Below are 17693 nucleotides of genomic sequence, written 5' to 3'. Positions count from 1 at the left end.
TTAGCATAGTTTAATAAGCTTAAAAATTAATGACTCACAACTCAGTTCTCAAAATGTTAAAGAATAGTAAAGAACATCAAAGTCAAAACCTGTTCAAATCCAAATGCCTAGAATATCTTTAAAATTGTTCTTAAACTAAAGAACTAGTACTCTCTGGTAACACTGACTTTTTATAGGTGCTTCTAGACTAAGGCGGCACAAGAGTCAAACTTCTAGCTTCAGAGAGTAACTTCCATGATGATGAGCTGAAAGAAGACTTTACCAAATAAAGTCTTTATTTAACACAATAACCAAAAAGGGGGATACTTTTCCTATACACACACACACATATATATATATGTATATATGTATATATGTATATATATACACACACACACATATACACACATATATACACACAAATATACGTATATATATATATATATACACACACATATATATCAGTTATACACACACACACACACACACACATATATATATGAAACTGATTTTTTTCACCAACAAGCATCTAGAAATATTGGCTATTGTGGGTATATAGTACCTGTTAAGTCCTTTGCTAAATCAGGATGGTTCATGAGACAGTGACTAGCAAACTTGACACATTCCAGGCGGATTGGTACATGGATGTCATTAAACCTGAAAAAATATAAAGGCACAGAATGATCTTTAAAATAAGAGAAACAGATATGTGTTTAATCTGTATTCAATTTATATTTATTCCTCTAATTAAAAGAAAAAACAATTTATGTAGAGTAATTCAAAGTGGAAGTCAGAAGTTTTGATATGCTATATATTTATGAATGCTTTGGAATGTCGATATTAAACCAGCACAATCTCCTGAACTATGTACTTTCAAGGAACATGTATAAACAATATATGCTTGGCTCAAGCACAAAACTTAGAAGGACAAGATTTTTCCTATAAGTATTATACTTTCCAATATGCCTGTTTATATATGCATATGTGTGTACATAGTTCATAGATACATTATATAAATCCTAAACTGTGTCTGGAAAGAAAACCTTTCTTCAAAGTATCCCTTCTTAAATATAGAACATTCACAAAAGTGTGGCAGACCTTGCACTAAACCCCATATTATTTTACATGACTCTAAAAACTGAGCCCAAATTACTCCTATCCAGTTAACCATCACATTTCCGCTAATACTAAAGCCAATTTTTATATGAACAAGTATCTTAGTATATATTTCTAAAATACTAAAACTCATTTATTGATGTCATTTAAGTATCTTTTGATCTTGTATTTCTCCTCCATCAATTTTTTTCCTTATAATTTATTTGGTGAAGTAACTGCTTTTGATTGTGTGTGTAGTGTTTTTCCAGAGTTTAGATTTTGCTACATTACATTTTTCTGATTTAAATTAATAGGCTCCCCTCTCTCCTAAATCTTATAAACTGACAGTTAGATCTAGACACCAGTAATATTCAGATTCACTGTTTTAGCAAGGCTATTTCACAGATGGCATCCTGTTCCTCCATAAAGCACGTGATGTCTAGTCATCTCTAAACTATTGATGTTGAAAGCCTATATGCATTGGTTCATCCTGGAATGCAAAACAGTGATGTTTCTTAAAAAATCTTGTCTAGTATCAACAAGAACATCAAAGTAAAGCAAGAATTTTCCACTCAGTATTTTCATATGTCTTAATTCTGTATCACCAAAAGGTTTCCAAATCATGTATCCCCCTATACTGTAAGAAACAAATTTAGTATCTTAAAGGGGGTGGGGAAGAGGTCTTCAAAATGAGCACCAAATTATTCATAAAAGCTTATTATTAGGAAAAAAAAATGCTCTATGAAGTACACTCAAAAAAGTTTTAACATCCAGTCTATGATCTCATGTAAAGTTTCCAGAGTGTTTTGAATCCAAGTACTCTATCCTTATGTACTTTACCATTTTTCAATTAAACATGTGCTATTTAACCATTACAAATAAATATAAGACCTCTTTAAAAAAATAGTCTAGGTCCTTAAACTTGCTAAGAATCAGTGAGTTTCAATTTTAGGCCATTAAAATTAAAAGAAAAAATTACAATGTAATGGAAATGTGACATAAATTTTAATCAAGATTTTTTTCCCCTTCTAAAATCTCACAAAGTCTGGGTAAATCAAGTCCTGATTTAAAGATATATTAAATGTCTGTAAGTAAAAACTATATTTGTGTTTTACCACATTAAGTGGACTTTAAGTTGACTGGTATAATTAAACGTATAAAATATTTTGCTCTACTACCCAAGAACTTTCCATTGTTGTTTAAGGGGAAAAAGTCTAGAAATCAAACTCAAAATTACAATGGGCTAAAATTTATTTATTTAATGCACCTTGTCAAATAGTACTGAGCTACATAAGAGGCAGGAAATCACATTATGAATTTAGCACTTAAGAATTTATAAAACCTTCTACCTCATTTAAAAAATTAGAAAAATAAGGCCAAAAGAGATTAAATTTATTTATCATCATCATCGACAGTTCTAGTATTAAGAGGGGACAGAAAAGTGGTTATAACAAATATTTCAATACAAAAAAAAAAAGAACAAGACTTTTAAAATCCTATTTATGACTTAATTGCATTATTTGTTATGAGAAAAATTTGGGGACAGGGGTGGGTGTGGGAGGGGTTCTCCTTTAACTTCAGGGCCAAAGTACATTTCAGCCAGGGCACTTGAGAGGTGGTTTTAACATATTCAAGGTCAGGGATACTTTTAGAAATGTAATGAAATGAACTCTTCTCATAGAAAAGAGAAGTCTACAAACACTCAAAATTTTGCAACCAATTTCAGGTTTGTGGAAATTAAAAGCATATGGAATTCAGGTTATCATTTTCTTTAAATGAGAAATGTACAATGGAGGTTAGGAGGAAGAACATGTATATCATTTATTTCTTCATTCTGTGGATATCCTTGTCTTTACAAATGTCTCATGATTTATTTCCAGTTGGAATGAATCACTGCTATGTAATAATAACACATTTTAATTTCATGACTATAATACCTTTTGAGATAGCTTTTTAAATTTTTTAATATTTATTTATTTTGGGGGGGGGGGCAGAGAGAGGGAGACAGAATCTGAAGCAGGCTCCAGGCTCTGAGCTGTCAGCATAGAGCATGATGCGGGACTCGAATCCAAAAACCTTGAGATCATGACCTGAGCCGAAGTTAGACGCTTAACCCAGGAGCCACCCAAGTGCCCCTTGAGATAGCTTTATAAATGTATTATCTTTAAAAAAAAAAAAAAAGTAAAAAAATTAATGTATCATCTTTCAAAAATTAAGGGCAAAATAAGATGAAAAGAAGGGCAACTGTAAATATGGCCAATCACTACCAACATTCAAACATTTCAACATATATTTAAAAAAAAAATCTCAAAATATAAAACCTTTAATTTTTAATAGTTCAGAAAAATATTAAATACGGGTGTTTTAAAATAATGTAAAGTAGATATAAACATATATTACTTTTAAACAGGACACCAAAGTCATATACCTGCCCAAGTAACACTGCCAGAGTGGTTTGTTTTGAGAAGCCAATTCTGAATCCTTTGCCCCAAACATTTTTGCCAGTAGTTTAACAACTTGTAGGCGTTCCTCATTATCATTGCTCTAAAACAAAACACAGACAGCTTTAAAACTATCAGGTAGATATATTCATGACAGTTTTCCCATGATTTTCCTCATCTCTCAATTCCACAAAAACTTTCATGAACTCCAAATGAAAACTTATACACAAAAATGCTCAAACTTTTCAAAAAATTAAGTGTTCTCTTAAATGATCTCATCATCTCATTAAAGCAATAACTCCCTACATGAAAATACATACCAAAGTCTGACTAAACGTTAGAGGCCCTTCTTACAATTTAGGCTCATTTCCATTCACAATCAAATTCAAAACCTAACTCACATCAAACCTATGCAGATCCTTGAAAAACTATTTGTTTGATACTCAAGGTGCTACAGATGTTACTGTATACTTTTTTTTTTCTTTTAATTTCAAAACAATGCCTAAGCCTAGCATTAGAAGCTCCCACAATAATGACCTAACTCATCTCTATTATTTCTCTCACTATTCCTCTAAATAAGTACTTTTCAACCCTGGGGCACATTAAAATGACCTCTAAAGCTCTAAAACAAAACAAAACAAAACAAGACAAAACAAAACTGCCTGGATTTTATTGCCAATAATTCTGATCAACTGGTCTGATTTAATCCCTGGACATCTGTTTATTAAGGTTCCACAGGGTGAAGATTCTAATGTGCAGCCAGGGATGATTTAAATTTACTTGATGTTACTATCCAACTATAATCCTCTGTGTTCCACAAATTGACCCAGCATCTTCCTACCTCTGCATGCTTCTGCAGTTGTTTCCTTTGTTTCAATTGTATGTTGTCTGTATCTTTTAGGACACCTATAATATCTGGCCTCTTATTAAATCTGAACTTTTTTTCTCTTCTAGATGTTGAATTTGCTGAAAGCAGGGATTATAATCCCTTACTTATATTTCTTATAGTATTAAATATTTTTATTAAAGAAAATCATATCAACCAAAAATTAAAAGTATGACTGCATTCTGCCTCATCAAAATTGCTAACTACATGAGGAAAAAAACAGAGCAGGGAGGCCAGTGAATCAAGTGGCTCACTTGAGAAATATACCAAAAATATACCCTAGAATAAAACAAGAATGATCATTTGCTGGTTTTGTGGGGTACTCACACTACCAATATGAACTGTTTATTTTTTTTGTTTTGAAAGAGACAAAAATCTTTAGAAACAAGAACTGTAATACAGAAATCATTTAAGAACTTTTCTGGGTGGTACATCAGGTTTCATCAAAGATTATTCATTATAACCAGCTTTATTTAATCTTCCTGTAATAATTTGAAAGAGAAAAGACTATTCCTCAAATCTACAAATGGAACTCAATTTGATGGGATAATTTAATGTCAAGGTGATAGCAATATGCCACCAACAGATCCCAGAGAACTATGAGAAAAGTAATGGAGCTTTCAACATAAGCATAACAGAATATGCACAAAAGGAAAATATTTCACAACATGTGAAGAACAGACCCTAAACTATTTTTATTGCCTTATCAAGGGATCTTGGGAACCACTATAAACTGTGCCTGAAAACAAGCTTGATGTATAGCTATGATCTGAAAAGTCAGTCACAATCTAGAATTCATTTGGAAAATATCTGAAGAAAAATACTACCCTAAGTCATTAAGTAACTGCTATCTGCTAGGCATCACCCTGGGCACTGGAGATAAACAGGTAAGGTACAAACATGTAATTAATAACAGTAATATACCACAACATCTGTAATATCCAGCTAAAAACCATCCTAAGAATTAAAGAGCCACAAATAATGCTCTTTGCTAATGTGGCTGACAGACCATATCCCTTTTAGAATAGTTACCTTTAATTTAAATTCAAGCTGGGGTAAAACTGAGAGCAGCAAATGACTATCAATATTATAGAGCTCCAAAATTAAGTCAAAGACATGCTCTGACAAATCGCTGATAGATGTTTTCCCAAGCATCAGAACCTGATTAAAAAACTTTTGAGAAAGAAAATTTATCATTAATTGAAATGGCATAGACAAAATGAATTTTCTAAAATCTTCATTATTATTCAATTAAATTTATTATTATTTTATACAAAATCAAACTAGGTTTATCAAAACATTTTCTAACAGTAGGTAGGAAACTACAGGCTAGTTCACCTTGTACATGAAATTCACCTTGTACACAACAAAAGATAACTTGTACTAATTTATCAATTAGCTTATCAATCAACACTCTACCTACCATATGTACTTTATTTTTCATTATGGTACTTACTATATTTTAAGTTGTAATACAGTTATATTTGTGTACATGTCTTAATTTCCCTACTAGGTAAATTTCTTAAAGTCAAGAGATCACATCACCTTGGCATGTATGGAAGAACACTGAAGAAAAAGCCTTGTATCTTCACAGAAGGAGCCAATTCCATTTTTAAAACATACAATTTTATATTTATAATGCAAAACAACCTTTTTGTTTACTTTTGAGAGAAAGACAGAGCACAAGCGGAACAAGGGCAGACAGAGAGGGAGACACAGAATCTGAACTAGGCCCCAGGCTCTGAGCTGTCAGCACACAGCCCGACGTGAGGCTTGAATCCACATACTGTGAGATCATGACCTGAGCCAAAGTTGGGCGCTTAACCACCCAGGTGCCCCCAAACAACCTCTTTTTTCCTTTGTATTTTATTTATTTTTTAATTTACATCCAAGTTAGTTAGCATATAGTGCAACAATGATTTCAGGAGTAGATTCCAGGGATTCATCCCCTACATATAACACCCAGTGCTCATCCCAACAAGTGTCTTCCTTAATGCTCCTTACCCATTTAGCCCATCCCCCTCAAAACCCCTCCAGCAACTCTATGTTCTATTTAAGAGTCTCTTATGTTTTGTCCCCCTCCCTGTTCTTATTTTTGCTTCCCTTCCCCAATGTTCATTTGTTTTGTATCTTAAAGTCTTCATGTAAGTAAACTCATATGATATTTGTCTTTCTCTAATTTTGCTTAGCATAATACCCTCTAGTTCCAACTATGTAGTTGCAAATGGCAAGAGTTCATTTTTTTTTATTGCTGAGTAATACTCCATTGTATGTATGTATGTGTATATATCACATCTTCTTTATCCATTCATCTATCAATGGACATTTGGGCTCTTTCCATACTTTGGCTATTGTCAACAGCACTGCTACAAACACTGGGGTACACTACCCCTTTGAAATAGCACACCTGTATCCCTTCGATAAATACCTAGTAGTGCAATTGCTAGGTTGTAGGGTAGTTCTATTTTTAATTTTTTGAGGAACCTCCATACTGTTTCCAGAGTGGCTGCATCAGTTTGCATTCCTACCAGCAGTGGAAAAGAGATCCTCTTTCTCCACATCCTCACCAGTATCTGTTGTTGCTGGAGTTGTTAATTTTAGTCATTCTGACAGGTGTGAGGTGGTATCTCATTGTGGTTTTAATTTGTATTCCCCTGATGATGAGTGATGTTGAGCATTTTTTCATGTGTCAGTCCGTCATGTGGATTGGATGTCTTCTTGAAGAAGTGTCTATTTGTGTCTTTTGCCCATTTCTTCACTGGATTGTTTTTGGGGTGTTGTAAGTTCTTTATAGATTTTGGATACTAATCCTTCATCTGTTGTGTCATTTGCAAATATCTTCTCCCATTCCATCGATCGCCTTTTGGTTTTTCTGATTATTTCCTTCACTGTACAGAAGCTTTTTATTTTGATGAGGTCCTAAGAGTTCATTTTTGCGTTTGTTTCCCTTGCCTCCAAAGACGTGTTGAGTAAGAAGTTGCTGCGGCCAAGATCAAAGAGGTTTTTGCCTGCTTTCTCCTCGAGGATTTTGATGGCTTCCTGTCTTACATTTAGGTCTTTCATCCACTTTGAGTTTATTTTTGGGTATGGTGTAAGAAAGCGGTGCAGGTTCATTCTTTTGCATGTCGCTGTCCAGTTTTCCCAGCACCACTTGCTGAAGAGACTGTCTTTTTTCCATTGGATGTTCTTTCCTGCTTTGTCAAAGATTAGTTGGCCTTACGTTTGTGGGTCCATTTCTGGGTTCCCTATTCTGTTCCACTGATTGCTTTTGTGCCAGTACCATACTGTCTTGATGATTACAGCTTTGTAATACATCTTGAAGTCTGGGATTGTGATGCCTCCTGCTTTGGTTTTCTTTTTCAGGATTGTTTTGGCTATCCAGGGTCTTTTCTGGTTCCATACAAATTTTAGGATTGTTTGTTCTAGCTTTGTGAAGAATGCTGGTGTTATTTTGATAGGGATTGCATTGAATATGTAGATTACTTTGGGTAGTATCGACATTTTTACAATATTTGTTCTTCTAATCCAGGAGCATGGAATATTTTTCCACTTTTTTTGTGTCTTCAATTTCTTTCATAAGCTTTCTATAGTTTTCAGTGTATAGATTTTTCACCTCTTTGGTTAGGTTTATTTCTAGGTATTTCATGGTTTTTGGTGTAACCGTAAATGGGATCGATTCCTTGATTTCTCTTTCTGTTGTTTCATTATTGGTGTATAGGAATGCAACCAATTTCTGTGCATTGATTTTATATTCTGCAACTCTGCTGAATGCATGGATCAGTTCCAGCAGCTTTTTGGTGGAATCTCTTGGGTTTTCCATATAGAGTATCATGTCACCTGCGAACAGTGAAAGTTTGACTTCGCCTTGCCAATCTGAATGCCTCTTATTCCTTTGTGTTATCTGACTGCTGAGGCTAAGACTTCCAACACTACCTTGAATAACAGTGGCAAGAGCAGACATCCCAGTCCTGTTCCCGACCTTGGGGGAAAGCTCTCAGCAAAACCACCTCTTTCTATTCTTTTTTGTCTTCTTTTATATTCTGATGAAATGTGTGTGCATATGTACAAGGTTTACAGCACTACTGAAAATCCAATTAAAAGTACACAACACACACACACCGAAAATCCAAATTTGAACAACTTTATTTCTATAAGGAACCAGCTATAAGTGGTTTCCACATTCAGATCATTTACCATATTACTACCAAAACTGGTAAAGATACATAGCATAATGGTCCAGTTCCTTTCTATTTAAAGTCTTCCAAATTTGTAAGAAATTAAGCCAGAGAATATACCACACATTCTCAACAGGACATTCTGTCTCCTTGAAGAAGTAGTTTAAGGATTTTTTATAACACATAAGCCCTGATCTCTTCTCTCAGTTACAGTCAACACAACCTGGCTTAAATAGGTTTTCTATATGGATAGTACAAAGTTCAAGACTTCACATTTCTACGTCTTTTCTGCTTACTTTAAGTCAGGTATTGAGAGAGAGCGAGACAGCAGGCATGTGCATGAGCTGGGGAGGAACAATGGCGGGGGGTATTATCCCAAGCAGGCTCTACACCCAGTGCAGAGCCCAACATGGGGACCCAACTCATGATGGTCAGATCATGACCTGAGCCAAAATCAAGATTCGAACACTTAACCAACTGAGTCACCCAGGTGTCCCTAACTCAGGTTCATCTTTTTTTTTTTTTTTTTTTAAGTTTATTTAACTACTTTGAGAGAGAGGAAGAGAGAGAGAGCATGCAAGCAGGGAGAGGGTCAGAGAGAGAGGAGAGAAGGAGAATCCCAAGCAGGCTCCATACTGTTCAGGTTATTCTTAAATGAAGTTTGTTATGTCTGTGAGCCTGTACAAACTAAGTATCCATGATGTGTGTGGTGGGGGGGGGGGGGGGGGGGGGAGAACAAATTCTATTTTACCATTCTTTCTTTACTCGTTTTTAAAGTAACTTGTTTGTTGTCCTGGTTTATCAATATTGTGGGAAAAGAATTTCATGACCTCTGAGGTTAAATTCTCATTCAGGCTGAAAATAAAATGGCTTTGTTTTCATTCACAAATTTTCTCCTGTTTAAAAACAGTAAATCTAACCTTTCCTTAACAAAAACACAATAATCCTTTCCAATCTGGCCACCTTGTCACATGATCTAATTGTCTTCTTCATCAGTCTGGAGAAAACTCACTTGAAAATTAAAAAAAAACAAAAAAATCACTCCCTGGGTTAACTTCTTATAAATTTCATCAATAACAATTATTTAACATTTATAATCTCCATAAAGGCAAGGGCCAAGTCAGTCTTCTCTACTGTATAGGAAGAGCTTACCATAGTGCCTGACAGAGTAGGTACCCAGTACACATTTAGCAAATGAATAATATGCAGCAGGTAGTATAATATAAGTAAAACAATCCATGTTCTCCCTAAGGACTTATAGTGGAAGAGGCAGATAGAGGTTTGGTTAAAGTATTTCCTTCCAAAATACATTAGTCTTTTATTTATAAACAGGTAACTGATTTTCCCACTACAAATTTATTTTGTAACAACTGCCTCCTAATGAAAGGAGTATGGTTAAGTTACAGGTCAGCAAGAAATTCTACCTTAAGTTTAATGGTCAATTTTACTTACGAAAGTGCTTTCACATTAAACAACACATTCTCTACAATCACTCCAAGCATTTTATTAACCCCATCTTACAGATGCAAATACTGAGGCTAGCAAGATTAAGCAACTTGAAACTTGTAATTAAAACGTTCTAATGAAAACTAAAATTACCAAGAAGTGATCCATGCAGAAAATTTTTTGATTTGTTACTGTACAGTGTACCCTGTACTTTTTGTTTTTGATACTGTTTTACCTTTTTAAAAATTACTTAATACTTTTTAGTTTGTTTTGAGTTGTCAAGTGACAAATTTTATATTTAAAAAATAATCTACACCACCACAGTCATTCAAGTTCTATATATCTAAGAATCACTAATTATTAAGAACTTGAATGTGTCTATAGGATATCCATGATAGTGAAAACAACATAAGCCAAAAAGAGATAGAAATGGGGTTATTATTACCTCAGTATCCTACCTCTCTTTTTGCTTGCTAATTCTCCACTAGAAAGATAAATGAATAATGGCTACTACATGTACAAGTCCAAAAAGGCTGAGAATTATTTTAATAGTGTAATTCATTTCATCCTACTACAAAACAATTAAGTTCACTAGAAAGTAATTTTAAATGTTAACTGTATAGGTTTGAGGTAGAAAAATAAGATGTGTAAGATTAAAAGAGGGAAAAAAAGCAATTCTCAATGACTTCTTAGCTAACCCTCAAATAAAGCAAAGAACAAGAAAATGAGATAAAACAATGAACAAAGTATTGGGAATAAACATATAATTGAAAGTCTGCTCAGACCATTCTACTAATCTTGTGCCTCTCCTCCCCCAGCTTCTGATAAAGATACAAGAGGGCAGTTCTACTTCTGCAGGCAAGAACTACTAAGAACAAAAAATTAATATAAGGTATTAGTGATAAGGAAATGTTTTTACCTTGATTTACCTGAGATTGCTAAAAGTATTTCTCTGGTCCTTTTTCTTTTAGCTCTAATTATAAATATTTTCAAACACATACATATGTTGAGACAATAGTATAATGAACCAGAAAAAAGGCACCAAAAAAATATGTGTTCCCCTAGGAAACATCTGGGTTGGCAATATCAGTTTAAATAAATGACCACCAGGAGGAGCTCACCTAGTATATCTAAAGGGCCACGGAGATAGTCATTCAGATACACTCGAATCAAAGGAAAGGGAAGGCTAATTAATCACAGAATGCATAAGTCTGGGTCTAAACACTTCAAATGCCACTAGGTCAATAATGAAAACAAAACAAAACAAAACAAAACAAAACTCAACCCACTCAATCCAACCAATTTACTCCAGCCAACACCCAAGATTCATAAAACCTGCAGATATCATTATTTAAATTCTCTGCCAATTTCGAGCTATTAAGATAGATTACACAATTTGATTGTCCAAGCTGTGAAAATTCACCCTCCAAAACAATTTCCTTACAAATCAAATACATTTTTCCAAATCATCATGTGCTTAGAATTATTTAAGGCTATAAGTAAGTCAGAAACAAAAACTGAGACTTACCAAGATACTATTTTATAAAGTTTGTTACTAGTCAAAGCACATTTTTTCATCATGTATTTTATATATAGACTTCAATTTTTATATACTATAGGAAATATGCCCCTTCAATAAACTTCAGGAAAATTAAATACATAAGTGATTATAAATGACTTTCTCACTCTTTTCAAGAAGACTGATTTATAACATTTACATATTTGGAGGTAAGCGAAAGTGGAAAGTAGAGAGAACTGCTACATAAATTCCAGAGGCCAACACTAACACTGTGTTCTACATTTGTTCCAGGAGGCACCATTCACACAGAATGTATCTAGAGTGGTGCAACTCAAGAGTACTGAGGAGAGAAAAATAAAACTTACAATAACCTATTAGCTAAAACACATTTCTTCTGAAAACAGCTACAAGACGGTCAAGCAGATTTGGGATGATACTGAAAGGGCTCATTTCATCTCAATTCCTCCTCTTTTTCAAAAAAGGTAGTTGTATTTTAAATCTGCCCCAGGAATAGCAAGATAGGCAACTGTACCAAATCGCTGCCATTAATATGTGCCTTCAACTTTAAGGTCTTGGTATTAGTTCATATCTACTTCTTGTACAATCAATTTAATCTTCAAAAAGCTCTAACTTCCCTGAATAATGAGAAGTTCTATATATTTTATCTAACATTTAGCTCTGCTTGTAATATTAGAAATAAAAAGTGTATCTTGCTAACCAAAATTAAAGATGTTCTAGTTCTAGGCAACTTGAAAGAAGTAAATGAATGAACAAACAAGAGGGGAGCTAACCACCCATAAAATATTAAGCAAGAATAATTTTAAATAAGAAGGAGAAAGAAAATGTATTATTTAATAATTAAAACAACATGAAATTTAAAATTATGTAATATTACCTGCCAAAATTTTGCCTCTAGCTATCTTTAAAATTTTGGCTAATCCTTCTGACAACCAATTACAAGAAAAACTTACATTGGTAATATACGGTTCAATAGCTTGAGCTGTCCTCTTCAGTAAAGCCTTTGCCAAATCATAGGCTTGTTTGTTTAAATTCTGAAAAACATAAAAAAAAACCCTATATTATATATTATATTATATTATATTATATTATATTATATATATTATATATCTCTAATTATGAAAAATAAAATATTACCTGTATTCAAAAAGCTGCTCCTGAGTACATAAATGAGAAGACTATCTAAAACTCAATTCGAATAAAAAAGAAGGCAAAGACATTTTTCTTCTTTTAAGAATGACTAGTCTACTAGATCATAAGATCCCTTCCAAGAAAGGAAAATTACATTCTCTTCCTATTTCATTCACAGCATGAAGTAAACCACACAGAAACGGTCAACAAATTTTTATTAGATAGGAGAGGACACAGTCATTCTACATCTAGTCCCGAAGTCAAATCAGTTCAGCTGAGTACAAACACAGGCTGTTTTACCTCAGGTCCAGAAGAACACGTCATAAGAAAATGAGCTGGGTTCTAATGTGAACAGGAATAGGGGGCCCATAGGTGGGGAAAGACAAAAGAGTTTGGGGCACCTATGGGACAGCAAACTTACTCAAGGACATCTCAGACCACAGGTAAGGCCAAGGATACAGCAAACAAAACAAATAGTAAAATATGAAAAGAAAAAAGGCAGAAGAAAAAAACATCTTAAGAAAACATGTTTCTAAGAGATTCTGGCAATGACAGAAACAATCAAGACCAAAGATCTGAAAGAAAATTGCTAGTCCAGTTTAAACATCTTACAGAAAACAGGTACACTGTAGATATCCTAAAACTCACATTCAGCATATTTTTAGATTTACATCTATTGATGCTTCTACTGAATTACTTCTTTCATTTCTAAATGCCATTAGGTATTTTACTACATAATACACTACAGCTTACTCATTCTCCTATTCATAGACTTTAACTGTATGTCTTGTACATGCTTCTTTGTGCATATTAGACATTTTCTGTAAATTCTATCTCTGCCATTTTTTAAATGGGCTGTTTTATCCTTATTTATTTGTAGAGTTTCTCTAAAATTCTACACACTAAAACTTTGTCAACTGTATGTATAACATATCTTAGTCTATATTGTCTTTTCACAATGTTTATAGTACCTTAGAGCATAGGGAAGTTTTTAAACTTAACGTAACCAAATCTATCAATACTTTCCTATTTGGCTTGTGCTCGCTGTATCTTTCTTAAAAAAATTTCTTCTACAATGAGGTTAAGATGTTGCTTTATATTTTCAAATAAAAATTTAAAGATTTGTTTTTCAGATTTGTATCTTTATTCTACCTCTTACTTTTATGTATGGTATTAAATAATTATTTCCCATATGGATTTTCAATTGTCCTAAAACCAATCATTAAATAAACAGTACATATTCCCTTCAATGACCTATAATACCCACACTTTGAAGTTTCTACGTAACTATGCATCTATTTGTAAACTCTCCATTACTTCCATATGTCCCGTTGCCTACTACTGCCTGATTATAGTCAAAGGGATATGGAAACAGTGTCTTAATACTAGGTAGTAGAGTAAGTCCCCACTATTCTATTCTTCAAAATTAGTTATTATGGGCCATTTACTCTTCAATGTGAATTTTAGAATCAGTTAGTCAAATTACACACACACACACACACACACACACACACAACACACATTCAAACTTTCTGTTTTGACTGGATTATCTATTAGTATGCATAAAACTGGAATCATGATGATACTGAGTTTCCCACCCATAAACATAACAAATCATGCAGAATATCTAAGTCTTCTTTTATACTTTTTCCTGAATTACAATGATTTTCAGCATAATCGTCCACATTTTTGTGAAATTTCTTAACAGTTCAAGTCTTTGTTAAGGCTACAAATTTATAAAATTATACCAACAGCCTTTAATATATTGATCTTATATCTAGCAACCTTGCAGAATTTTATTTGTTTTAGAAAGTTATCTATACAGTTTTGTGTTTTCTACACAGGTAGTCATATAATCTGCAAATAATTTCAGTTTATTTCTTCTTTTTAATCCTTTTATTTATCTCATTTTACTCCACTAAAGACACTTAATTGATGCAGATTAGAAATGGTACAGTTCCCTTTTTCCTGAGTAAATAAGTGTTCCTAACTCCAAAGAAAATTCTTCAGCATGTACCATATGTATAGTATCATACATATTCTTACCACTTTTAAAATTTATTTTTTATATTTTAGTTAATATGAAGTGCAATATTGGTTTCAGAAGTAGAATTCAATGATTCATCACTTACATACAACACCCAGTGCTCATGACAAGTGACCTACTTAATACAGACACCTAGGCCATCTCCCACTCACCTCCCTCCATCAACCCTTAGTTTGTTCTCTATCATTGAGTCTTTTGTGGGTCATATCCTTATCACTTTGCTAAAAGGTTTTTATCATAAATTACACTAAATTTTATCAAATTGTCTTTTTCTACATCTACTGATACTTTTTTCTTTGATCTGTTAATTTACACAAATATCTTAGTCTCTAAGATTCTCTAATGTTTATCCATTCTTATATTCCTAAAATAAAGCCAATTGCTCATTATAAATAGTTTACACCGTTCCAAATGTTATTATTTTATATTGAATTTATGTGATATGATTAAAACTTTAGACTAAATTAGCCTATGACACTTCTAACTTGCTTGGCTTTGTCTAGTTTCTCTATGAAGATTATATTCCACTCATAAAGTGAACTGTGGAGCATTTCTTCCTTTTCTATAATCTAGAAAGGTGTACTTGACATTTGAATTATATGCTACTTAAATGATTAGGAGTTATCTCCTGATGTTCAGTTTAAGTTCTTTTGTGGTTGGTTTGTGTTCTGCTGCTGTTACTTTTATTATTGCTGCCACTGTTGTTTGGGAGGAAGGGATTTTGTTCATTTTATGGATACAATTTTTAAAACGAATTCTATTTCTTTTACTGGTTAAAGGTTATTTAAAATTTTCTCTGGCAAGTTATATTTTCTAGGAAATTCTTTTACCTAATTTCAAATATATTACCATAAAATATTGTTCATAGAACTGTCTTTTTAGCTTTTTAATGTCTGTTGTTCCCCATTTCATTCCAAAACCATATATTGATACCATCTCTTTTTTTCTGATTCAACTTACCATGGATTTGCCTATTTAATACATTTTTCAAACTGCCAGCTTTGAGTTTGTGTGAAATGTACTGTATTTTCTATGCCTTTAATTTCTGTACTTGTTTTCTTCCTTGTATACAGTGTATAATCTGATTATTTTTATAAACTTCCTGAATTGGACACTTGGCTAATAAAATTAGATTTAAAAAACATTCAGGGTGCCTGGGTGGCTCAGCTGGTTGAGCATCCAACTTCAGCTCAGGTCATGATCTCACAGTTTGAGGGTTCAGGCCCCACGTCAGGCTCTGTGCTGACAGCTCAGAGCCTAGAGGCTGCTTCAGACTCTGTGTCTCCCTCTCTCTCTCTGCCCATTCTCTGCTAGTGTTCTGTCTCTGTCTCTCTCTCTCAAAGATAAATAAACATTTAAAAAATTAAAAAAAAAAAATTTAAGCTGTGTCCTACAAGTTTTAATATGTATCATTTTAATAATCATTTCTAAATATTTCAGAATTGCCATTATGATTTATTTTGTTTCTGTTTTGTTTTTAATTTTTTGTTTTCTTTCTTGCCCCCCCCCCCCAAACCCTTGTCTTGAGGGCTGACTTTCAACAGATCACAGCGAGGGAGCAGCTCTGCTATGTACAAAACCCCAACCATTATGATTTATTCTTTTGACATGTTAATCATGGTTGCTATAAACTTGTTTGTTTCAAATCTTCAAAATTCCCACAAACTTTATAATCATTGGGAAAACTGTTAAGATAAGCCACCAAGTGGTGAGTTTGTTTCTTTCTCTTTGTAATTCTTTCAGTTTATACTCTATATATTTGAGCCTACATACATGCAACTTTGAATATCTTCCTGAGAACTAAATGTTTTATCATTGTACAAATCCCTTCTTTACCCAGTAATGACTATTACATCTGATATTAGTACAACTTGTTTCAATTTTCTTTCAGTTAATATATGCCTGGCAAGTCTTTTTTCCATCCTTTTATAAGCTTTTGACTTTTTTGTGACAGTACTTTTGTTCTTATCTCTTTGACCAACTGTATTATTATTATTATTATTATTATTATTACTATTTTGTGAGAGACATGCACAAGAGATAGTGGAGGAAGGGCAGAGAGGAGAATCCAACACAGGACTCCATCTCAGGACCATGACATCATGACCTGAGTTGAAATCAAGAGTCAGACACTTAACTGACTAAGCCACCCAGATGCACAACACCCCCCAACCCCCACCCCCCAACCCCCCACCCCCCCTGCACTGGATTATTTTCAATCCAGTATGACAGTCTAAGTAGCAAATTTAGACCATTTACATTTATTGTAATTCTTTCTTTTACTCTAATCCTGAAAATTTTAATATGAATACTTCAAGTTTGATGTTAATCAGTAGCTCTATACTCCCCACCACCACCAGGATTAGATCACTCACTGACTCTCCATTAAGCCATTTAATCTCATCTGTTATTATGTTATTCGTATCCAGTAATTCAGGACTATTTTGTTAACATCCCTGTAATCATTATCATTGCTACTATTTTTTTTAATGTATTAGTTCTTATTTGGAGCATTTCTTTGTACATCATTATTTCTTGTTCCTTCTTTTAATTCAACTTCCATCATTCTACAATACTCACATAGTTCATTCAGGAAGAATCTATTGACAAGTGAGTATTGAATATCTTAATTGCACTCAAATTGGATATGTGACTACACACACCTACACATACATGCACAGTTATTTTATCTTAGCACTTGGGAAATATAGTCCCATTATCTTCTGGCATCTATCCTTGTTACTGAGAAGTCAGCAATAGATTAATCTTTATTCCTTGGTAAGTGTCATGCCTTTTCCCTTTGGGTGCTTTATAGATTATTTGGCATTCTAGAATTTCTGTTGGCATTCTAGAATTTCTGTTGGCATTCTAGAATTTCTCCAGGATATTCCTGGACTGGGATTTATTTTTATTTATTCTGCTCATGACTTTTGCTACCTAACCCATAAATCCATGC

General features: G+C 33.4%; 1 protein-coding gene across 7 annotated transcripts in view; it reads right to left on the bottom strand.

Annotated features, from left to right (window-relative positions):
* Positions 1 to 17693, bottom strand: part of PDS5B (PDS5 cohesin associated factor B) — a 191588-nt gene that overhangs the window by 97586 nt on the left and 76309 nt on the right. For all 7 annotated transcript variants that reach the window (XM_042950209.1, XM_042950293.1, XM_042949877.1 and 4 more), the window contains exons 7-10: positions 12513 to 12593; positions 5434 to 5574; positions 3503 to 3618; positions 542 to 636 (exon numbers count right to left, since the gene is read on the bottom strand). In XM_042950209.1, coding sequence (XP_042806143.1) covers positions 542 to 636; positions 3503 to 3618; positions 5434 to 5574; positions 12513 to 12593 — 433 coding nt within the window. The remainder of the gene's footprint in view (positions 1 to 541; positions 637 to 3502; positions 3619 to 5433; positions 5575 to 12512; positions 12594 to 17693) is intronic.

This window comes from Panthera leo, chromosome A1 (assembly GCF_018350215.1).
Source record: "Panthera leo isolate Ple1 chromosome A1, P.leo_Ple1_pat1.1, whole genome shotgun sequence".
NCBI classification, from domain to species: Eukaryota; Metazoa; Chordata; class Mammalia; order Carnivora; family Felidae; genus Panthera; species Panthera leo.
Note: the sequence above shows the minus strand (reverse complement) of the source record. Positions and strands in the feature narration are given on the sequence as shown.